Raw genomic sequence first — 24,555 nt, 5'->3', positions numbered from 1 at the left:
TTGAAGGTGTGAAGCAGAATCTTGGATTTAATCTTTGATGGACCTGGTAACCAGTGAAGTTGGGAAGAGAACAGGGGAGATGTGAGTAGGATGCTTTGTGTGGGTGAGGACGGGCTGCGGAGTTCTGAATGTCCTGTAGCCTCTGTGTAGATTTTGCAGGGAGGGCCGATGAAGAGGTATTTTACAGTAATCAGTACGAGACATTATGAATCAATGAGTTTGAGCATCATTAAAGGACAGAAATGGATGGAGGTTGGCAATGTTATGGAGATGATAGAATTAAATTTTAGAAAGAGACCTAATGTGTAACTCCAAAATTAAGTGATGATTCAAACAAAACACCAAAATTTCTGACAACAGGAGCAGGTTTGACAAGTGTAGACCATCAACAGAAACAGAGAAATTGGATGCCTTAGAAAGTTGGGAGGGACATATTCATGCTACAGACCCACACTCCGGCTATCTCCACCATAACATGTTTACATTTACAAAGGGTGTTTTTAAATAAAATCAAATTATGTCCACAAAAAAAATGACTCAAAATACTTATTTAGTAAGTGTTTGCTTATACTGAGGTTGCATGCATCCATGGAAATATCCTTGACAGGATGGTAACATTGCAGGCCACAGGAGTTACTGTAATCCGAAAATTTATAGGGTTCGGTATATTACTCGCTTTTTACAAATGTATGCCGCATTCACACTGAACAAAACGCAATTCAAATGCAAACAGGTAAGCGATACAGCAAGTGCCAGGGAAAGCTCCTCTACATCCGCTATGTTGGAATATGATTTTGTTCTGTGAAGGGCAACCAATCAGGGAATTCAGGGAAATTTCATTTAGCAGGATCCAATCGGGGAAGTGCCAGGTAATAAGCACAAACAAATCAGAACGTGATTAGAGTCTGTGCTTTTAAAAGTCTACATTTTCACTCATTGGCGTTACAATGTTGAGCTGGCATTTTCATAAGTATGCAGTTTTGGAAAGCGTTTTCAAAATTCTCCTTCTAGGGTTAACAATGCCATAGTAGTATGGATAAAAGGTGCGAAAACGGGGACTAATGCTGTTGTTTCATTTGAACTGGGTAGTCTGAATTTCTGAGCTTCAAGTTGGAAGTTTCAACTGGAATGCTCCCACCAGTTGGATTTGCTACTCAGAAAGTCGGGAGAGCCTCATCAACCCCGACTTCAAAATTTAAGATAACTGCACCCTGCATCAACTGTAAGTGAAAGCTGTAGCATTATTCTTTTTATTAGCACTTCTGTCTTTGTGTGTCATTAAATCAGTAGCATACAGAGTACTCTCCAACTTCTGTCTCTGGACATAATGCAACGGTGTTTGGAATTTGCAAGATACCACTTAATGCGTTTTTAATAACATGTTTAGTAGTTGTCTGTATTCCAAAAGAGGAAACACAACAAAGGTTTACATGGAAGTGTCCATATTGGTTTTCCAAACGTTTTACTGGAATGACGTCATTCTCAGTTCCGACAATCTGACTTCTGAGGTAAATGGAATGAAGCATAATGTCTGCTTTTTTAAACAGAAACATAGTCGTGTAGACATGGCCATGCTGAACTGCCTCCATTCGACCGGCTGAGGCTAAGTGTCTTGGCATTTTGTGAGGCAAATCAACGAAGACTCGGGTACAGTATGCAAGCACCACACGGTTGTTTCCTGAGCTAGCATTAGGGGCCAGGATTGTAAAATGTGAGGCAGACAAAGCTAACCCCAGAGTTTCTCCTGGAAGGCATGCCTGTTAGGTTAAATGGAGACTCTAAATAGCCCTTGTATGATCGAGCGTGTACATATGTATTTAGTTACTGTCTTGCAGCCAGTACTATCAAGATAGCATAGACAGGGTAGCTGATCTGACGTCTGTACTTGGTGGTGTAACGTGCACACTTTTTCTTACAAGTGGGACATGGCTATTAAAGAGTTTCTCATTGTGTCATTGTGTGCATGCACAGCAACATAACTGGTAGATGGAATAGCGGCACATACTGTATAACTGACTAGCAATCATAATTTCCATTAGGGTTAATAAAGTCAACCTAATCTAATGATGTCATATTACTGTATTGACGGACTGCTTCTCAGATTTTGGTTAGTTGGCTGCAGACTGCAGAGGTGTGATGTTACAGCAGTACAGTTGTGACCAAAAGTTTTGAGAATGACACAAGTATTGGTTCTCACAAAGTTTGCTGCTTCGGTGTTTTTAGATCTTTTTGTCAGATGTTTCTATGGTATACTGGAGTAGATGTACAAGCATTTTACAAGTTTCAAAGGCTTTTAGTGACAATTCCATTAAGTTTATGCAAAGAGTCAGTATCTGCAGTGCTGGCCCTTCTTTCTTTTTCAAGACCTCTGTCAGGCTGGCAATCAACCTTTGGGCTGGGCCAGATCCTGACTGATGGCAGAGTTTGTCAGAATTGGTGGGTTTTTGTTTGTCCACCCACCTCTTGACCACAAGTTCTCAATGGGAGCTTCCTGGCCATGGACCCAAAATTTTGATGTTTTGTTCCCCGAGCCCCTTAGTTTTCACTTTTGCCTTATGGCACGGTTCTCCGTCATGCTGGAAAAGGCCTTGTTGGTCACCAAACTGCTCTTAATGGTTGGGAGAAGTTGCTCTTGGAGGATGTTTTGATCCCATTCTTTATTCATGGCCGTGTTCTTAGGCAAAATTTTGACTGAACCCACTCCCTTGGCTGACATGAATGGTCTCAGGATGTTTTACTGTTGGCATGACACAGGACTGATAGTAGCGCCGCTCACCTTTTCTTTTTTCCAGGTGCCCCAAACAATCGGAAAGGGAATTCATCAGAGAAAATTACTTTTCCCCCCAGCAGTCCTCAGCAGTCCAATTCCTGTACCTTTTTCAGAATATCGGTCTGTCCCTGATGTTTTTCTTGGTTTCTTTGCTGCCCTTATTGACACCCACCAGGCCATCCTCCAAAAGTCTTCGCCTTACTCACACCTGCCTGCTCCCATTCCTGAGCAAGCTCTGCACTGGTGGTGCCCGATCCCGAGCCAAGAATAAAGAATGGTACCAAAATTTCCTCCGAGAGCAACTTCTTTCAACCATCCCAGAACATTTTGGTGACCAACGATGCCTTTTCCAACATGATGGAGCAACAGGCCATAAGGCAAAAGTGAGACGTAAGTGGCTCAGTGAACAAAACATCAACATTTTGGGTCCATGGCCAGGAAACTCCCATTGGGAACTTGTGGTCAATCCTCAAGAGGCAGATGGACAAACAAAAACCCACCAATTCTGACGAACTCCAAGCATTGATTATGCAAGAATGGACTGCCATCAGTCAGGATTTGGGCCAGATGTTAATGGACAGCCTGCCAGGGTGAATTGCAGAAATCTTGAAAAAGAAAGAAGGGCCAGCACTGCAAATATTGACTCTTTGCATAAACTTAATGTCATTGTCAATAAAAGCCTTTGAAACTTTTGAAATACTTGTAATTCTACTTCAGTATATCATAGAAACATTTGACAAAAAGATCTGAAAACACTGAAGTAGCAAACTTTGTGAAAACCAACACTTGGTTCATTCTCAAAACTTTTGGCCACGACTGTACATTTCTGCCCCTTGTGACTCTCGGTTGAACAGAGAAGCGCTGAGGGTTTTTTAATAAATGATTATGCACCACTGAGAATTTAGTGATTAGAGAATACTTGCTCTGTAGCGAGGAGCAGTGCTTTGCTCTAGAGACAGCTGTGACAATGTGGAAACAGCCAATTGTCATTTAAGTAAAGAATATGTTAATCCTAGTGATTTTTCCATTTGCCATTCTCTTCCATTTCTAATTCTTGTAAATAAACTGCATGCAGAAACGAGCCTCAGTCCACCTGCTGCACAAGTGCTCTTTTCCTGTAAGTGCTTAGAGTCGGCAGGATTAATGGATCAAGCCGTGTGCTCGTGGGAGGCACCCTCTTGAGTAGTGGAGTTCTCTGGAGAACTGTTCATTTTTCCGGAGTTCATTAGTTGCACCAGTGTAGGGCATAAAGACAGCGCTGCAGCTTGTGAGGTGGTGCTCTGATTGCTTAAGTCCACACGGCTACTCGCTTCCTCTCCCCAGGAATCCAGGAACTGCCTCTGTTCCTCTTATGCTTGTGCTGGGAATGCAGGAAATTTAGACACTGTTTTAGGGGGGAGGGGATGCTTGCATATATATTCTGGAATAGAGAAAAAGAGATCGCTGGGCAGTGGGGCGGAAACGACTCTGAAGGACATCTGCAAGCTTAGGTGGGCTTGGGATTGTACTGGGAATGTGACTGCCCATGTGCTGATCAAGCAGCTCCTAAGTTTTTTTTTTTTTTATCTCCTGCTGATTCAGGAATTGTTTCTGTGAAGAACTTTTTTTTTTTTTTTTTTTTGAGGTCAGGAAAAGAACTTCCCGCTGAAGCACACTGAGGGGGAGTTTCTGGCAACAGGCGCCTCTGATGCAAGTGTTTGGGAGTGCAAGTATTGAAAAATTTTTTGGCTTGTGTGATGTGTTCAATGAGCCAAGAAAAAAGGAGACTGTGTGGCTCAGCAATGAGAAACTTGAAGTGAAGTTGGAGGAAGTGAGATCTAATGTGATAAGCTGCAGTGTATTGAATTGCGAGTATTGTACTTCGATAGCAGTGATCTGCACACTAATTTGTTTTTTTAGACATTCAACTTTCCCACAACATAATGTGGATTTTGTCTAATTTGATGCACCATTCTCTGTAAGCTGAATCTGGCCCACTCTTATCCTTGCCATGTGTACATACATGTGGAATTAATAACCAGGGGCATGGTCTGATATTGAACAAAACTGGTTTGAACTATATTGTGTACACCCAGTGTGTGTGAGCAATGGGTGACAAAGACATATTTTCCTTGATTTACCTTCCCATTCTACAGTTTAAATTTGTAATTTAAAAGTGCACATTGCAGACTTCCATTTGAGGTCCATTTTGGTCACACCATGTAGAAATTACAACTTTTTTTATACATGGTTGCCCCCCCCAATTTCAGGGAACCATAATGTTTGAGACACACCAATGGCATGTCTATTAAAGCTGTTATATTTAGTAGGTTGACATATATCCCATGCATGCAATGACTGCTTAAAGTTTATAATAGACATCACCAGGTTCTGAGGACCTTCTCCAGTGATGCCTCTAATACAGCCATCTTCAGCTCCTGCTTGCTTCGGGGGCTTGTCCTGTTAAGTTTACTCTTCAGCATATGGAAGGCCTGCTCTTTTGGATTTACATCAAGTGACTGGTTTGATTATTCAAGAATTTTCCATTTTTATCTTGGAAAAACTCCTTAGCAGTCTGTTTTGGATCATGATATTGTTGTAGATTGAAGTGCCATCCAATGAGTTTGGAGGCATTTACTGGAACTTGAGCAGATCAGATGCATCTCTGTGCCTCAGCAGTTCATCATCAATGAAGAGAAGTGTGCCAGGACCTGTGGCATCCATACCTGCCCAACCCATAACACTCCCACCTAGATGTTGAACAGATGAAGTGGACTGCTTTAGATCTTGTTCAGTTCCTTTTTATGTCCACACTTTGCTCCTGTTATCACTCTGATCAGGTTCATCTTTGTCTCATCTGTCCACAAGACGTTGTTCCAGAATTCTGCAGGCTATTCTAAGTACGTTTCTGCAAACTGTAATCTGACCATTCTGTTTTTGTGACTAACTTCTTCTTCTTTTGGCTGATCCCGTTAGGGGTTGCCATAGCGGATCATCTTGTTCCATATCTTCCTGTACTCAGCATCTTGCTCTTGTTACTCCCATCCGCTGCATGTCCTCTCTCACCACATCCATAAACCTCCTCTTAGTCCTTCCTCTTTTCCTCTTACCTGGCAGCTCTATTCTTAGCATCCTTCTCCCAATGTACCCAGTATCTCTCCTTTGCACATGTCGAAACCAACGCAATCTCGCCTCTCTGACTTTGTCTCCCAATCGTCCAACCTGAGCTGACCCTCCAATGTCCACATTTCTAATCCTGTCCATCCTTGTCACACCTAATGCAAATCTTAGCATCTTTAACTCTGCCACCTCTAGCTGTGTCTCCTGCCTTCTGGTTAGTACCACTGTCTCCAACCCATATAACCGTCCTGTAGATCTTCCCTGTCACTCTTGCTGATACCCGTCTGTCACAAATCACTCCTGACACTCTTCTCCATCCATTCCACCCTGCCTGCAATCTCTTTTTTCACCTCTCTTCTACAATCCATGTTACTCTGTTTTTGAGGCTAACTAGTGGCTTGAATCTTGTAGTGTAGACTCTGCATTTCTGTTCATGAAGTCTTCTGCTGATAGTTGCCTCTGACACATCCACAGACTGTTGCTGATCTGTCACATATGTGTTTTTGGCTTTTCCTTTACCATAGTGAGGATTCTTCTCTTCTCCACAGTGGAGGTCTTCCATGGCCTACCAGTTCCTTTTTGATTACTGAGCACCCTCTTATGTGTTCGTTCTCATGAATGATATTCCAGACAGTTGCTTTAGGTAACCTTAAGGTTTTACTGATGTCTCTTAATGGTTTTAGTCTTGTTTTTCAGCCTCATATTTGGCTTCTTTGGCTTTTCTTTGGCACTTCTGTTGTCCTCATGTTAAACATTACCAACTACACTCTCCAAAGGATATCTTATGAAGCAATTCAGCACACCTGAGGAATACCAAACACCCGAGACACCAATTGTCCTAAACATTCTGGTGCCATGAAATGCGGGGACAGTGTAGGAAAAAGTGTTTTCATTTCTTCATGGTGAGACCAAACATACCCTTACAATAAAAACAACACCCTTCAATTAAAGTCTGCCATCTGTGCTTTAATCACGTCTGAATTATTTGATTTGTAATTTTAAAATGTGCAGCAGTGTGGTAAATCAAGAAAAAAACATTATGGAATGCTCTGTGTGTATGTGTTTTGGTGGCACCAGTTGTTGCCCATATGGGGTTGTGGATAACACAAGTGTTATTTATTTATTTATTTATTTCCTTTTTGCAGTTGTGCATGTCAGCTGTAATTGTGACATTGTCTGTTTTGCTATTTTTACAGCTGGTCAGTGAAAAGGTGGGCGGAGCTGAGGGCACCAAGCTCGATGAAGACTTCAAGGAAATGGAAAGAGTAAGTAGCATATCTGTCTGTATTCCATATTGTGCAGGTCGCAAGCTGTTTCTGAATTTGTGCTTCAAAAATGAAGTAATTCACATAAATTTTACCAGTGCATTTACATCCTCAAAATAATATCTGGCTGCTTCTTAACCAAGAATGTCGCTGACTTAATTTATTAATTGCAAGTACCGTATATACTCATGTATAATTCAGGTTTTGAAACCTGAAAAATCGAGCATAAAATCAGACCCCAACTTACACACCCATTCAAAGATGTGACACTTAATTTTTAAATTAATTTTTTTTTTTTACATCTTCTTACCTCCTCTAATCTCGCACCAGTTTCTCAGACGCATTGAATTTTGTTGCAGCAGCACAGTTACCAATTTCTTGCGCCACTTCGACGTTTAATTTAAAACCAGCTTCATATTTTCTTCTGATTGAACGCTTCATCGTAGATAAGGGATGCTCTTACGATAAACGTGTATGAGGGTTTGAGATTCAAAAAACACAAATCGGTGCAAACGTTGATTCGGAATAGTTCAAGTGTTCCCGCGTGGTCACGTTGGCACAATAGAGAGAGAGAGAGCGGTTAAGAGAACACGCTGATACAGCACATTGCCACACCAACATAGAAAACAAAGGCCGTATGCTCCGTGGTTACTCTCTCAGGTGGGCTTTAGCATACCATTCCGCATTCGACTTATATGACGGACATTATAAAATACCAGAAATTACACGATAAAATCAAGTCCAGACTTATCCGCGGCAGAACTTATCCTTGAGTATATACGGTACTGAACATTAATTAAAGTGACATTGGTTAACTGAGAAAATAGTGAAGTAAAGCCCCTCGGGAGTCATTTCGAAGAAAATACAGAAGGCCTTGGAGAAAATGTCTTCTGGTATGTTTTGAGTTTATTGAGAACTTTGAGATATTCATGCAAGCTCCACATTGTATATAACTGAAAGAAGAATTTCACTGTTAAGATTTGATCCATGTGCTTGTTTTTAACACAGAGTGTATATGAGGGTCAGAAGGATGCTGCCTTTGTTGGCAATAGCAGGAGTATGCACTTTAATTTTGCCGTCGGTCTGACTGCTCACCTGAATAGTCTGGCAAAAGTATAAGCTACTAAAGCAAGCAGAAGTGTAAAAGCATCCTTCAGTGCTTCGCTGAAGGCTAGTGGTCCTTGAATTCCACAGACTCAACAAGAATCTTTTGCAGGCCAAAGTTATTAGCTTAGAGCAGATAACATGGGCCGTCCCAATTCAGGAAGCGTTATTCAAGAAAGTGTTGAATTTTTTTCCCCTTAGCCAGGTTGTCATTATAACTGCAAAATGGGTTTCAGTTATTTTTTCTTTAAAAAGGTAACTTAATTCAAAACACATTTTAATATCTTGGTATACACTCACTGGCCACTTCATTAGGTACACCTGCTGAACAGCTTGTTAATGTAAAATAATCAGCCAGTCGCATGGCAGCATTTGAATGCATTTAGACATGTAGACACTGTCAAGATGACCTGCTGAAGTTCATACTGAGCATCAGAATGGGGAAAAAAGGGGACTGAAGTGACTTTGAATGTGGCATTTTTCTTGGTGCCAGACGGGTTGGTCTGAGTATTTCAGAAACCGCTGATCTCCTTGGATTTCACACACAACCAATTCTAGTGTTTACAGAGAATTGTCCGAAAAAGAGAAAATATCTAGTGAGCGACAGTCCTCTGGGTGAAAATGCCTTATTGAAGCCAGAGGAGAACAGCCAGACTGGTTTGAACTGGTAGAAAGGCAACAGTCACTCAATTAACTACTTGTCATAGCTGAGGTATGAATGCACAAAATGTCAAGGCATGAAGCAGATGAAATACAGCAGCAGGAGACCACACTGGGTGCAGCTCTTGTCAGCGAAGAACAAGCAGGGTACAAGTCACAAGGTCTCACCAAAATTGTATTCATATTTCATGTAGCATTGTTTGTTTCTGATATCTTAGATGTAAAAATAATAAGTAGGAATGCTGTGTGTTTTTTTTTTTTTCTTTTGCAGTAACCTGGCAGAATGCCACCATTGTTGGTGTTTTTTTTATTTTTTGGGGGGTCAACTTGGCTATTAATAATATTTTGAGCAAGATGAATTATTCACTTATTGCAAGAAACTCTGTCCTGATAACATTTTTCTGCAGATATTTCATTTGATACAACTTGCTGTCTAAACCTTTCATGGTAACAATTCCTTTTCTACAAGTGGTAATGTATCACTTTCGGCCAACATATGCGTTTTTCATTTTAATGTTTTTGTAATCAATTTTGACTAAGACCTGTGCAGTGGCAGCATAAACATGTCTTTTATTTATTACAGTCTTTGTGATACTGTTTGTAAGACACAGAGGCACCTTCACTGATACTATGTTTGTAATGATGAAAATGTAATTTACATTAACTCTTTTATTTATTCTAAAATCTTCATGAAAATTCCACTTAATTTAATGATCTTAGCTAACAGTTTCCAAAATAATTATTTGTTTAGACCTCACAGCAGCAGTCTACCAACAGCCTATGATAAAACGCCTACCAGGTGTGAACAGTTGTAGGCAGTCTCTTTGGTTCAGTCTGAAAATGAAATCTCATTTTTTTCATGTGATGATCTTACACGCCTCTTCATAAATTTCAAATACAAGCATTCTGGTTTTGTTTTCTGAAGCAAACATTTTCTTGTCAAAGAACAACAAAAACATAAAACATTTCACTTTTTAATTATCTATTTTCAGGTCTGCCTTTTGCAACGCAGTTCATTGCTTTGTCTGCCTTGGGTTCTGTTTCATGAACCGCTTTACTAGCAGAGATGGGAGTTGCACAAAAGAAACAAGAATATACAGTCTTTATGGATGTGATACTGGGATCAACATGGCAACATGGTGTGGTGTGCTTTCTGGGGGTGGTCCAGGGCATCAGTGAGGTCCTGGACAGGCTGTGGTGCTACTTGGTGGCGTCGGATGCACTGATACATAACGTCCCATAGTCTGGGGAACGTGGGGGCCAATCAATGGCACAGTGTCTTCGTCATCCAGAAACTGCCTACACATTCTGGCCACATGAGGCCTGGCATTGTCCTGAACCAGGAGGAACCCAGGACCCACTGCAGTAGAACAAGTTCTCATAATGGCTCAGAGGATTTCATCCCATTGCGTAATAGTAGTCAGGGTACCTTTGCTTAGTACAGCCTCCTTCAAGTATGCCTCCCTGACCGTCACTCACCCACTGTCAAGCCAGTCATGCTGGATGATGTTGCAGGCTTCATAATGTTCACCACAGTGTCTCCAGACTCTTTCGTGTCTGTCACATGTGCTCAGTGTGAACCTGCTGTCATCTGTGAAGAGAACAGGGGCGGCAGTGAAGGAATTGCCAATTGTGTATTCTCTGGCGAATACCAATTAAGCAGCACGGTGATGGGCAGTGAGCACAGGTCCCATACTTCCCTCATGGAATCTGTTTCTGACTGTTTGGTCAGAAACATGCACGTCAATAGACAGCTGGAAGTTATTTTGTAGGTCTCTGGCAGTGCTGCTCCTGTTCCTTCACTCACAAAGGAGCAAATACTGTTCCTGATGCTGGGTTAAAGCCCTTCTACCTCCCTTCCACCTCTCCATGTGTAATGGCCCATCTCCTGGTATCTCCTCCATGCTCTTGAGATTGTGCTGGGAGACACAGCAAACCTTCCTGCGGCGGTACTTATGGATTTGCCATCTTGGTGGAGCTGGGCTATCTGTGCAACCTGAATCAGCTGCCTCATGCCACCAGTAGGGACAAGGACACAAAACAAGAGAAGAATCAGTCAGAAGGATAAGAGAGAGCAATTGTCTATGGCTACCACCTTCAAAACAATTCCCTTTTGAGGGCTGTCTTGCTGTTGCCTCTCCAGTGCTCTTGCTGTCGTTTTTCATTTGCACCAAAGCAGTTGAAGTTGATTCATAATCCATTATGCTTCCTAAATGGACATATTGATATCCCTGAAGCTTAATTGACTTGGTGTTAGACTATGATGATGAAGTGTTCCCTTGATTAGTCCTCAAAATAAACTTTATCAGTACATTCCCTTCATTAAAGATTATTAAATGAGACCTCTTGCTTACACTTTGTCACTTCAAAATCAAAGGAATTTCTTTTTGATCTTTCTTGGGATATTCCAACTCTTTTTACAATGCTATTTGGAGCCATGATGCTTGAGGTAATGTAAGAAATCATGAGCGACACGGGTTATGACAACACCATATGAAAGCAACATCATTCTGTAAGAATGATTAAAACTGTGATTGGGTGTTACCAACATCCAGCCCCGCCTCAAATAGCTGCAGCAAAATAACTGCAAAATGACCAGATGTTACATGTATGTTCAAAGTCATCCCAAACTCTTTAGTGTTCATAACAATGAATATTATACTTCATTGTATTTTGTAAAATGAAAAAGGCATATTAAATAGCCCTCTTCATATACAGTATCGGAATTTTCCTCTACAATCCTGGGTGGTACTGATGTGTATCCAGAATTCCACACTATACAAAATATGTCCTGAAGATCCACTCAAGACAGAGGTGTGGATAGGAGAGCAATTTAATTCTGAAGCTTTCAAACAGGTGGGGGGTGTGGGGGAATCTGTTCAGTCTTTAATACTTCAGCTACTGAAAGGAGATGGTGGAAAATATGACGCCTATAGATTTATTTGAAGTTAATGTAATAGTTATTTTTATAGGCAAAATGAAGTTGTAGACATAAGGAGGAAAACAAAATGGAAGCAGCGATAAGTTTGTTTAAAACAGGTCATGCTGGATTTAAGACAGGCCTTAATGGCGAAGAGGTTACCTGTTTTACAGAGTTTCTGCTTTATTTCCCTCTGTCTTGTGGTACAACCAAGAGCAATAGTTTGAATTTTACAAATATTGGAATACTTTCACTTTGTATTGTGCGTGTCTGTGTGTGTGTATTTCTAAGTTGCTTAGGGTAAATGTATAAAAATTATAGGGAACCAAGCTTTACCTCTGGTTCAGATTTAAATTTTAATAATTGATTTAATCAATCTCTCTGTTACTTTGTCAAAGTTTTCTGCCATATTGATAACCTTTTCAGTGACATAAATATTGACTAAATACTTTTAATTTCTTATAAAAGGTAGAAAATGCCTTTTCTTTCTTTTGCTTATTAAATTAGATAGATAGATTCTTCGATAATCCCAAGGGGAAATTCACATACTCCAGCAGCAGCATACTGATAAAAAAACAGTATTAAATTAGAGAGTGATAACAATGCAGGTAAAAACAGACAATAAATTTGTGTAATGTTAACGTTTACTCCCTCGGATAGAATTGAAGAGTCGCATAGTGTGGGGAAGGAATGATCTCCTCAGTCTGTCAGTGGAGCAGGACGGTGACAGCAGTCTGTCGCTGAAGCTGCTCCTCTGTCTGGAGATGATACTGTTCATTTGCTGTAAATTTGCTCTCTGCATAGACTCCAGCCCCCATGCAATCCTGTACCAGGAAAGCAGATTCAAAAATTGGATGGACGGCTGGATTTCCATTGATAAACTAAGGGTTTCCATTGATAAATCTTCCAGTATTTCATTGAACTCACATTTTGTATCATTAGCGTCTTTATGGAGAGGGAAAACATCAGAGGTATAAAGAGTGGGGCAAATTCAGATTTTTTTTTTTTTTTTGTGCAGTTTTTGATGACATAATTACAGCCTATTTAGGTGTTTTTTTGTGCATGGAGTACTTGGCTTATCTGCATATCCCATGCTTTTCATTTATTGCTTAGGAATGAATTTTTATTCAGATAGTTTTGCTTAACCAGTATTGCCAACATGCTACTGACATTAACTGTTATTTTTTTATTTTTTTGGTCACACTGCTTCAGATAGTTATGTAGTCAGTATTGCCAGTGTCTTATAATTTACCAAATCCTACTTTTGTGTCTTTGCCCTACAGAAGGTGGACGTGACCAGTAAGGCTGTGTCAGAAATGATTGCTAGAACCTCTGAGTATCTGCAGCCAAACCCAGGTAAGGAGTTGTATCCAGCAGGGGCGTTAGCTCCCTTGGAATGAGTTCTTTTGTAATTGCGGCGTGTTACGTAACCTGAAACTATATAGATATAATATAAAAAGACGATACCCCTCCCTTAGTGATACAGCGGTAAGAAATCACATAGGAGAAATAACTTAGCTTTCCTTAATGACAGCTTACACTACATAACAGACGAAGGAAGCCAATGGCAAGAACCCAGTTTAGGAGTGGGGGCCCGATGATGTGTAGAGTCTATCATTTTCGCCGTTGCAGTGGAAGGATTTTCAGGATTGGATCCCATCCGTCCATCAGGTTCAAAGGTGTGCCAAGCAGTGTTTCAAGGCTTTATACTCTTTTTGTTCACGTGCAGGCCCCCACTTTGGTGAATCACTGTGGTGTTATGGGTCCACAGCTCGTTGAGCAAAGGCCATTCCTTTTAAATAATCGACGCGCTCGCGGCTTAGCGAGGAGTCGGGCCATAGCGAGCCGTGGGACGATCCGTAGGGTGTGGGCGTTTCTCACCGAGTGCACAGGTGAGGAACTGCCCACATTCGTGATTGTCCCATGGCTAATGCTGCAGCTGTTGTGGCCCTCGTCATTTTAAAAAGCGCGAGTCGGTTGTGAGGTGTAAAAAAATGGAGAGAGGAGAAAAAGAGGACGGATGTTACAGGGAGCGAGGAAGCATGCGGTGCAGGAGAGACAGACACGCGGTGTGTGCGTGTGGTGAGCGCGCGATCGAGCACTCTAGGGCAGCTGTAAGGAAGCTGGGTGTTGGGCCAACACCCAGACGTTTCAGTTGGATGTCGCTCCCGCTGAGCGATCAGGTAGCGGGAGTGACCAGGGAAGGCGACTGGCCGCAGAGAGGCCATGGAAAGGCAGCGGAAGTTGGGAGACTTGGTGGTTGGAATCCCCAACGTGGGTGACCTGGCCGTTGGTGGAAACCAAGTTCTCCGAGGCTGGGATGAGTGCCATACCGGAGCCACGGTTCGGGAGGTCTCCAGTCTCATGCGTGTGTTTCAGGAGGGCAGCTGCAGAGAGCGTCTTGCCTGTTGCTAAGCCCTAACGGGATAAGCAGGTGAGACGCTAATAGAAACGATGCACCGGATTTGTTATTGTTTTAAAGATTGCTTCCTAAAGAAGATTTTAACCTCTCGTTTTAAAGGATTGTTTTTTCTTATTATTTTAACCTCTACGTTTTACCTTTAATGGATTATTTATTTAATGAAGAACTTTTGAATGGACTGCACTATTTATTTGAACACCTGTTTTGTTGACTGTTTTAATAAAAGCACTGTTTCACTTTTAACCATCCCCTTGCTTAGATGCTCAATTATTTGCCTCCACTGACTAGCTCACTCGGTAACATTATCGACGGTGTGGGGTTCAAGTGCTTCCAACAGCAATGGGAGTGTGGAGCCTGAACTCGCATCGTCACAATCACACCATTCCAAGCAAGGCAGATTTTCATGCTACTTTGATAGACAAAAATAGTATGCAAAAATCCTCACTCTGAATGCCCATTTCCTAGTTGTCTATCTATCTTGTCTTGTATTGTACTGCTTACCTAGCAGCTCTATATGGTGAACCCCTGTGCTAAATCTGGCATGCGAGTAGAAAAATGCAGATTTATATTATATTATATTTGCACAGAGTACAGTGACATATTAAACTTAGGCTTATTACAGGAGCCTAGAATTCTGTGACCACCCTATAATAGGAGGGATAGGACTGAACATTATTAAAAGTAACAACTCTGTATTTCACTCCTTTTTTGTTAACAAGATTTTTTTTTTTTTTTTTATCACCAGCATCAAGAGCCAAGCTGTCTATGCTCAACACAGTATCCAAAATTCGTGGGCAGGTCAAGAATCCTGGCTATCCACAACCTGAGGGACTTCTGGGGGAATGTATGCTGAAATATGGCAAAGAGCTAGGAGAGGACAATAATTTTGGTAAGTCATTTTCTTCTAACATTTGCAAGTAAATATGTATACATTATATTAGTGCCGAGCCAAATCTGCACTCCACACTGTGGTTTTTGTCATATAATTTTTGTTGAAATCTTTATGCTGTGAATGACTAGTGAACTGCTTATCTTTCCCCTATGTTTAGTGAAATGGCCTTTTACAACAGCTTTTTTTTTTTTTTGGTAGTATATTTTTAAAAGTATATTTTAAAAATGCTATTTCTCTGTTTAGTGTCTCAGTGTGTGGTAAGAAAAGTCTGCATTTGTGCCTATGAAACAGCTGAGTACAAGGATGACATCACACTTGTTTTGTATAAAATGTTACTGCAAGCTAAAACTATTACATAATGTTGTGATAAATCAAATGCACTGAGGGGGAAAATTGTTTTGCTGGTATATGTACTGTTTGTATTAGTCTTATTATGTAGGATTTTAAATTGGTCACTGTAGGGAGCATTTTTGCTGCAGTCATTTCCTGGTTTGGAGAGGTTCATTGTAAAAACATCCACATTCTTTCCCTCCACCTCTTACTGCCCTGCTTTTGTGATGTAACGTTATTCCTGGTATCTGATTGTTTTAAACTAAACACAAACATAGCTAAATTGTTTGTCATTGCTAGTAAATGTCAGCCGTTTAAACTGAGTTATACATTTGCAAAATGCTCTAAATGTCTATGCATATTATAGAAGACAGGGGTGCCATCGAGTTCTAAATACCAGACACAGCAGACATCCTCACAGCCATGGGTTCAATTATAATGGATTTTATTCCTCCAAGTACCTTATATATAATACAATTTGCATGTGGAAGGTGAATCCTTTGTTCTCCCTATTTTTCTTCCTCTTGCAAATGTTGTCCTCAGCCTCCTGACTCTGAATCTCTGAGGCAAGCGTAGTTGGCACCCTTTAAGCTGGATCTCAGGAATACTTCTGGTGCCTGCCCAAAGTCTGAGAGAAGCACTTCCTTGTCAGGTGGAATGCAGGGATGCTTCCTCCCTGCAGCTTCCCCTGGCATGCAACATGGCTGCATCACCTGACTACACCTCCCAACATGAAAAAGAAAAAAAAAACAAGGAGCAGTGACACAAGAATGCTGCCCTGTATTGCAGTGGGGAAATATAGGCTCCAGGAAGGCTAACTCCCCCTGTGCCTTCATCATTCTGGCCTCCCATCCCTGGCAAGTGGTCAATTCTAAACCTGGTTGGGATGCCAATCTTTTGCTGTCTTTCCACTCTGACATCTATTCTTAACAAGGGACCACCTTTTCCACTGTAGGGGATGCCGGACAATCCCCAATGACACTTACAATATAAACTTTTCATTGCATGTTCAAAGTCTCACCCATTATACTAATAACACCTAACTCTTTTTTTTTTTTTATTAGATTATCCCCTCCCTGTACCACTCTTGCACTTCACTTCAAAATAATACCTGTAACTGTTAAAGTACTGTTACTTACTGTACTAGGGGCTCCGCCCCCTGCTCACATCGCTCGCCCACCCCCTGGTTTGGTTTACCAGATATACAATTTAAAGAGATTGTTAGTTTCATGGGAGTTGTTACATACGCTGCTCAATCATTTCAAAGCCTGTACAGCTGCTGTCCTTTTGCCACTTCGCATCTCTGTCGCTCGCGTGGTAAAGGGGGTGTCAGGCTTAGTTTGGCTGAATGCACGCTAAAGAGAAGCAGTCTGATCATCTGCAGTCCTTTTGCTGCTGGCGAGCTTCATGTTTTGCTTGTCTCTTTGTCGTTGTTTTAAGAGCTGTTAGCACATGAAGCGTGTCTGCCAACAGCAATCTAACAACTGCTAGGTTAGATGTCCATGGACTTGTTTTAAATGATGGCTCACTGCCTTGTCTCGCATGACGTTTTAAAAACAATACTTAAAAACCGGCCCCAGGCATGGTTAAATCTCTTTCTCAGGACATATAATGCTGCTCGCGTTGTCAAGGGGGGGCAGCTGAACACATGCTAAGGAGGTGCCGTCGGATCATCTGCTGTCTTCCGTGCTGTACTCTGCCCTCCCTCAATTGGACCCAACAGTAACTTAAAACAAAAAAGGCTTCAATCTGGCTGTGACGCTACAATACTTTCGAATTTTACTGCTTTCATATTCTTTACCTTTCTCTGCATGTGTATCGCGCCATTGTTTGTTTGAGCCTTTCAAATTCCACTGCTTTCATAATCTGCCTTTTTTCTCTCCAAAGCTTTTGCGTCTCTTTTCTCTGCGATGCTCTTTCTTCTTCGCTTACTCGTTGACATTTCATCTAGAACGTATTGTCCTTATACGTTTTGTATGTGCTGAGAGCACAGCATCTGTGTGTGCTACGTGCCTTGACATGACTGAGTGTTATTTGATATTGTTTGCATCTCATGGGTCTTTTAAATGTTTTCCAAGAACTTCCAAGAAGATCACATATCGTCGCCCTTCTTTTTCTTTCCAGGATTTTTTTTATGATAGAGAGATATACTAATGTGTGCTGTATTTGTGAAAATAATAACAGTATAAACTTGTGTAGTATGTCTCGCTGACTTGTTTATTATAAGAGCATCCAAGCTGTAGCAAATGGAATCGTCACTAGTCAGTGTTCAGTGATAATAGCTAAACTAATCAAATTCAGCCCTTGATAGTACACTTTAAAATGTATTATCCCAAGTTATACATCTCTCTTAGTCCGTATTTCTAGTACCATTAATGTTTTAATGTTCAAAACTGAACTGAAAATTTCATATGTTTTAATTAGCACAATGTAACACGGGAATATTTACACACTGCCATTTGTGTTTTTGGTAGATAGCTCCTTTTATAAATAAAATGGACCATTGGGGAGAAGAAAGCAGCCATTTTGTAATTAAATATGGGCTCTTTTATGGAACTCTGGGATAGGAGAAGGAGTTTGCTAGGATGTTTCTTACATATTTTCATATGTAGTTTCCTACACTACATTCATACCTCTGTATTTCATCGACTTATTTTTGCGAAATTTGTAGCATACCTGTAAACTCAGTTGTATTATATGGCCCCAGTTGGAATTGCTTTAGAGGAGCACATTGCATTTTAAAAAGCAGGCAACATGCTGCATATTTTCTATGCAACACATGGAGGGAGTATATTTAAATTGATATAGATGTGCAAAAATGAGTAATATAGGAGAATTGGCCTCTATTACCGACTAGTAAACACTGGAGTATGTTATATTAGATATATGCAGAATGTTAGCCCTGCTACCGAGCGTTAGATTATAAAGTTCACGAATGCACAGCTCAGTTCACATTACTTCCTCTTTCTCATTAGCCTGAGGCAAAATTCTCCTCTTTTAACACATTGTAAAATTCAAAAGTTCCATAGTTAAACTTGAAATATGTATTTAACAAAGAAAACCAAGTACCAACATGAGCTAGTGGTAATAGGAAATATCAGGTATTGTTATAAAATAACATTGATTCAGGCACGGTACATATTGGGCAGTATCATTAAATATAGTGTAGGCCTGTGTGACAATAGTGCAAATGCATGGTGCTGATCGAATCTATGCACTTTGCTGATACTGTAGCTCTCCCCTCGAATGAACTAACAAGGTAGTCTTCTCTCATAAACCAATGATGGAAAATGAATTTATGCGACAATAGGTGGCGATTTTTTTTTTTTTGTGCACACTTTCTGCTAATGTACTGTTTGTCCCCAGTATTGTCCCTGTCTCTGACGTGTGTTAATAATTTCCATCATAATTGGCAAACTAGGCGTTGTAGTACCAGAAAATGACAGGTGGACTTTCAGACTGTTGGATTTAAATTTCACTTTCTAACAGTTGTATATAATATTAACCTTGTAGGAGGTTTGATAGCTGCCTTAAGAGATGATCTGTTAGCATAGTTAAATCTTAACAAAACAGAAATTGTGCAGTATATGTAAAACAACATTTTAATTCAGTCTAGTTTGTCTAAGTATATATGTATTTTTAACCAAAGCTGCACTTTAATACATGCTATGTGTAGGGATAAGTCAGCAAAAACAAGAAATGCTTAAATGTTTTCCCTGCAACCCCGCTCTGGATAAGTGGGTTTGAAGGTTGGCTAGATGGATGGCTGAATGGAGAGGGATGTTTAACTATGCTAAAAACAAAAATGAATACAGATATGTTATTTTGTGGGCTCAGGCTTACAGTTACTTGAAATATCTTGCCATCATCAACAATTGACTAACTTCTCTAATAATAAAATTAAATGCTGTGAAGGATACAGCGTGTAAAAATAAAATTTATGTGACAGGTCTAATAGGATGTAACACATTTGTTATAGTGTCACGCCACCAGACTAAGGCTGTTTTGTTTAATTTTTTTTTTTTTTTATAGGTAATGCATACTAGTAAACGTGCTATAACACTTACATGACAGAATTAAAAAAAAATCTTGCAATCTTCTTGATCCGCTGTCTCACTGACAACAACTGATGCGAGTTTCCACTTATTTGTTCCGCAACAGCTGTCATGTGCGACTTGGGCTCTCGTGGTAATTAGAGCTGTTGGAGTGATGATATGTTTTCAGTCTGCGCATCTCCCTCTAGAGAGTACTTCAGCAAGATGGGGAGGAGTTTGTGCATTTTCCTGTTGGAATGCCAACTTCTCTGCACTTGGAAACAAAGTCTTCGTCAGAGTTTCTTCCACCATAAGATTTGAAAACCCCAAACTATCCAGAATCGTCTGCTTTAACATGGATAACCCTTTGTGTATGCAAATTTTACATGGCTTTCTGTATCCAGTCCACTAAACGCTGATAGATTTTGCTGACTCGGAGGGGGCTGGGCGCATGTACTGATACAGCATGTTGCCACATCCACCACATGACGATCTACCAGAGGAGCCCAAATTAGGACCCGAGTGCAGTTGTGCAATGGGTGACACCTCAGCACCAAACTAGTTTGAATGAAATGGAAGAGGGTGGCCAGTCCTGCCACCAATCCCAGAGTTTTCCATGCGAGTTGAAGGACCTGCTTGCAGGGATGGATGCAGGTTAATGTCAGTATATGGGCCTTGGTGAAGGGCCCAGCAGAGTGGAATCAGTCAGTCAGTCAGTCATTATGCAAACCACTATATCCTAACACAGGGTCACTGGGGTCTGCTGGAGCCAATCCCAGCCAGCACAGGGCACAAGAAAGGCCAAACACAGGGTACACACACACCCACACACCAAGCACACACTAGGGACAATGTAGGATCACCAATGCACCTAACCTGCATGTCTTTGGACCGTGGGAGGAAACCCACACAGACACGGAGAGAACATGCAAATTCCATGCAGGGAGGACCCGGGAAGCAAGCCCAGGTGTCCTAACTGTGAGGCAGCAGCGCTACCAGAGTGGAATCATTCCTTGAATTTGTGGGATTTGAACCAGCGATTGGCAGGTCACCACTCCTCCTAACTCTGCTGACTCAAAGAAGTTGGAAAATACTTAGAAAGTGTTCTGTTATATAGTTTTACTTGATTTTATTTCTTCATAGCTAGCTTTTGCCAAATTCATTGCATCTTGCTTAGACATTTTATCCTTTAAACATTTTAAAACACTTACCGTATGTACTCAAGTTGGGTCTTGAAACCCGAAAAATCGATCATAAAATCCGACTCCGACTTATACGCCCGTTCAAAAAGGTGACACTTTTTTTTTTTTTTGTTTTGATTTTTATACATCTTCTTGCTTCCTCCAATCTTACAACAGTTTCTTAGACACGTCAAATTTTGTTGCAGCAGCGCAGTTACCAATTTCTTTCTCCACTTCCTGGCTGTTTTTTCAGAACTGAGGTATCTGACTTGGAGCTATTGTATGGTTAAGGCTTTAAATATGCAGTATACTTTAGCATGCAAATAACTGTAGTTTTCCTTTCACATCATCAGCCAATTTAAAATGAACTATTATGCTGTAGGTCTGATTTTGTGTTTTTTTTTTTTTTTTCCATTTTCCAATTTTTTAAATTGCCATTTTAGAGCCATTGCAGCATTGGTAACACCCTTTTATAACTACTTTGGCCAACATGCTGTTTCACACTAAAGTAAGCCTATATATGTTTATGTTGTGATTTCCTGTTATATGTGTTCTAAACAGCTAACTTATTGGCACATACTGCCTAAAACTGTGAGGTGTACCTTAAAAATGATCATTCATATTCATGAAGCAATGGGCAAAAAGATGTTTGAAAGTTCAAATTATTTTCATACTGCATCATATTCTTCAACTGCAGCAATAAAATTATGTCCCACAAAGCACAAAAATAAGTAAGGCCAGCATGGGTATCTGCTTATTGTTTCACTACCACCTCATGTGCACTTCAGAAATAAATAAGTTTAAGCAAAAAAAGAGAGAGAGAAGAATGTTTAATACATACATTTTTTCAAAAACATCATGTGAAAGGGCTTTTTACAAGGGTGCATTTACAGAACCTTGTTCAGGGTATTCACATAGCCTCCAGAATGTTTAACCCATATTTGAATATATTAGACCTGTGTGTGTGTGTATAGAATTGTAATTTTATATAATATAAAAATATTTAACATTCAGATCTCAATTATGGGCTCAGGTATCAGCCATTGTTTAGGGTTGCCTTATGCCAAATGTTGCCAAAATAGGAATAAGCTGCTTTGGGAAACGGATGGATGTCATTGTGGGTGAGGAAACGCGCTTGAATTAGGGTGCTAACTCAGGCTGCTCTGTAGTGACCGGGTGTCCGGAAGAACATAAATATGTTTCAGGAAGGCTTCCTTTGCATAGTCATATAAGAGTGAAGACCAGGCGCTTAGTCTTCAGCATGAAGCATTCCAACTTTAAATTTCAAATGTTCATAACACAGTGTCTCGCCGTCTTATTCAAGTTCTAATAGGAAACTATCAAAAGTCAAATAATATATTGCCACTTTTTACTCTCAATCTTTGAATAAAAATATAAATGGTAAAACTGAACACTAACTTTGTTATTTATATTGCACGTAATGCTGTCTTACTTTACTCTTGATCTCTCTCACACACATACACACCAACTCTGCTTCTCCTGTCAGCAAATTTGATTGGCTCTGCTTTTCTTACTCACTGAGTTAGCAGTGTGAAGTCTGTGGGATTTTATTTTTTAAAGGTTATTAAAGAAAACAATCTGTAGCCAAGTATGAAATTTATAGTTTTTGATTTTGGTAAACCTGTGTGATCAGTAAGGGGGTGTTGCAGATCCTCAAACCCCAGACAGAACCACTAAGACACAAGTCCCAGTACAGTAAAAAAAAGTTTATTTTCAAAAATACCTCACAAAAGGCTTTGAAAATAACAAGTTCAACACGATTCTTCGTCTTCTCTTTTTCTCTATCCTTCCACTCTTCCAGGGAGCTTTGTCCTTCTTTCACCCGACTTCATCTCTCTGGGATGATGTCAAGCAGCTACGTGGACCAGTACTTCTGGTGCTAGAACATAGTCTGATAGAAGTACACCTGGATCAAACGAAAGTGCCACAAAGTAGGGATAATGGTTCCCTGCAGCACCTATGGAACCCAACAAGGCTGCCCTATGGAATTACAGTTCCTAGCGTGCTTTGCGGGTGTCTGCAGAGATAGCATCACCTAGGGAGGCTGCCGCCTAGTGTGTTGGGGGAGCATGCACCCCTGCCAGGTTGGCTTCCCCCAGGCTAGGTATCGTTCCAACCTGGTCTGGATTGCAGTGACCCAGTGCATCACCGGCATCTTCTGCCTGTCTCCTGGCTGAGGCTGGATGGTCTTCACCCTGTTTCTTGGGCCTTTGAGGAGTTGGCCTCCTGTCCAGGTATGGAACCTTGCCACATTCTGGGTGGAACACTGGCCCATGTGTGCCATCCATCACGCTTGTAAAAACTGAGGTGGAGAAATCTAGAAAGCTGTCAAAAACTAGGTTTCATGATATGATAGGGTGTAATTGCATCATACAAATCCAACTTGTGTTTGGTTTATCTTCAAATATAATTTAACCAAAATTTATAGCAAATCTTTTCTAGATGTACTGCCATGAAAACTTTCTATTTCACATTAGTATTGTAAACTCTTTTTATTTTTTTTTCTTTCAAAATCCATGCTGAGTTGCCTTCTGCTGCATATTCCTCAATGTGGACATTCTTTCAAAGCCCAATATTACATTTCCTAAAAAAAAAAAGTTTTTTTCATTTTGAAATGTGTGTCTTTACATCCACTGGAACTTCAAGGTTACATTCCTTATACCTTTGGACACTAGACTTTTCTATTACCTAATGCATAATTCATCCTGGACACCAATGAGAGTGGGGTTTGGCTGCAGACCTCGGACGTCACAGGGTCCTATGGCTGGAGCCACCAGACTTAACTGGACAAAATGGGATAAAGCAGATTGTATGAAAGAAAAATCATGGTCGTCTATGAAAAACCAATTTTAAAAACATTTATTATAAATCAGAGTTTTCAGAAAAGCAGTGTTGACAGCCAAGATTTTGTCGAGTGAGTTAGTAAAGCCACTGTTTCTATAGAAACTCTTTATAATTAGGACGATACGTTATGATTGGTTTCCTTGGAAATAATAATAACGATGCATTTAGAGTGGCTCCGCATGTTGTCTTACTGATTACTTTCCAATCATGTAATCAAGAAGCTCGGTATTCTTTCAGATCTAATGAAGTATTTCATTTTGCAGAGATAATTTTCGGTTTATTTTTTTTATTAAACATGCTTCCACTTATGAGCCCAGAGCAGTATATAATAATTACAAATAGGGTGAAAAAAACATGTAACAAACACAAAATAAAATGTTAAAAGAAATCCCATGCAGTATATACAACAATATATCTTATATGTAAATGTCTACGTGTGGAAGTGTGTGTGTCTGTCTGTCTGGCCCGGAAGTGCGAGGTTACAGCAATGAAGCTCAAAAAGCCGGCAAGGCAGCCTCAAGTTAAGGAGTTGGAGACAAACTCGCTTAGCCGATACACAAGGGGGGTGAGTACGTCCATAAACGAAATTGCAAACTCTGCATTTCAATCTTTTTTTCTGACGATTTCAATAGTTTCTAGGAGCCTAGACTTTTTACAGCATGGTCTTACACAGCTAGTATATATAGATTTAGAGATATATAGATAATATTGATATACACTGCCCTCCATAATGTTTGGGACAGTGAGAGATTTTTCTTTATTACCCCCCACTTTCCAGTATAACATTACAAATCAAACAATTCAGACATGATTAAAGTGTACGTTGAAGACTTCAATTTAAGGAGATATGAAAACAATTCGGTCACACCAGAAATGTTAACACTTTTTCTACATGGTCCCTCAATGTTTGGGACACAGCAATGGCAGGTGTATTAAAACCATCATATTATCGTCCTTTGTTGCATATCCCTTGCATGCAATGAGTGCTTAATGTCTCCAATTCACAGACATCA

At 40.4% G+C, this 24,555-nt stretch overlaps 1 protein-coding gene across 3 annotated transcripts in view; it reads left to right on the top strand.

Annotated features, from left to right (window-relative positions):
- Positions 1 to 24,555, top strand: part of sh3gl1b (SH3-domain GRB2-like 1b) — a 101,331-nt gene that overhangs the window by 22,815 nt on the left and 53,961 nt on the right. For all 3 annotated transcript variants that reach the window (XM_039766977.1, XM_039766976.1, XM_039766975.1), the window contains exons 2-4: positions 7,066 to 7,134; positions 13,102 to 13,174; positions 14,986 to 15,129. In XM_039766977.1, the coding sequence (XP_039622911.1) occupies positions 7,066 to 7,134; positions 13,102 to 13,174; positions 14,986 to 15,129 (286 nt within the window). The remainder of the gene's footprint in view (positions 1 to 7,065; positions 7,135 to 13,101; positions 13,175 to 14,985; positions 15,130 to 24,555) is intronic.

Source organism: Polypterus senegalus, chromosome 10 (genome assembly GCF_016835505.1).
Source record: "Polypterus senegalus isolate Bchr_013 chromosome 10, ASM1683550v1, whole genome shotgun sequence".
Lineage (NCBI taxonomy): Eukaryota > Metazoa > Chordata > Cladistia > Polypteriformes > Polypteridae > Polypterus > Polypterus senegalus.
This window is presented reverse-complemented; position numbering and strand designations above follow the sequence as displayed.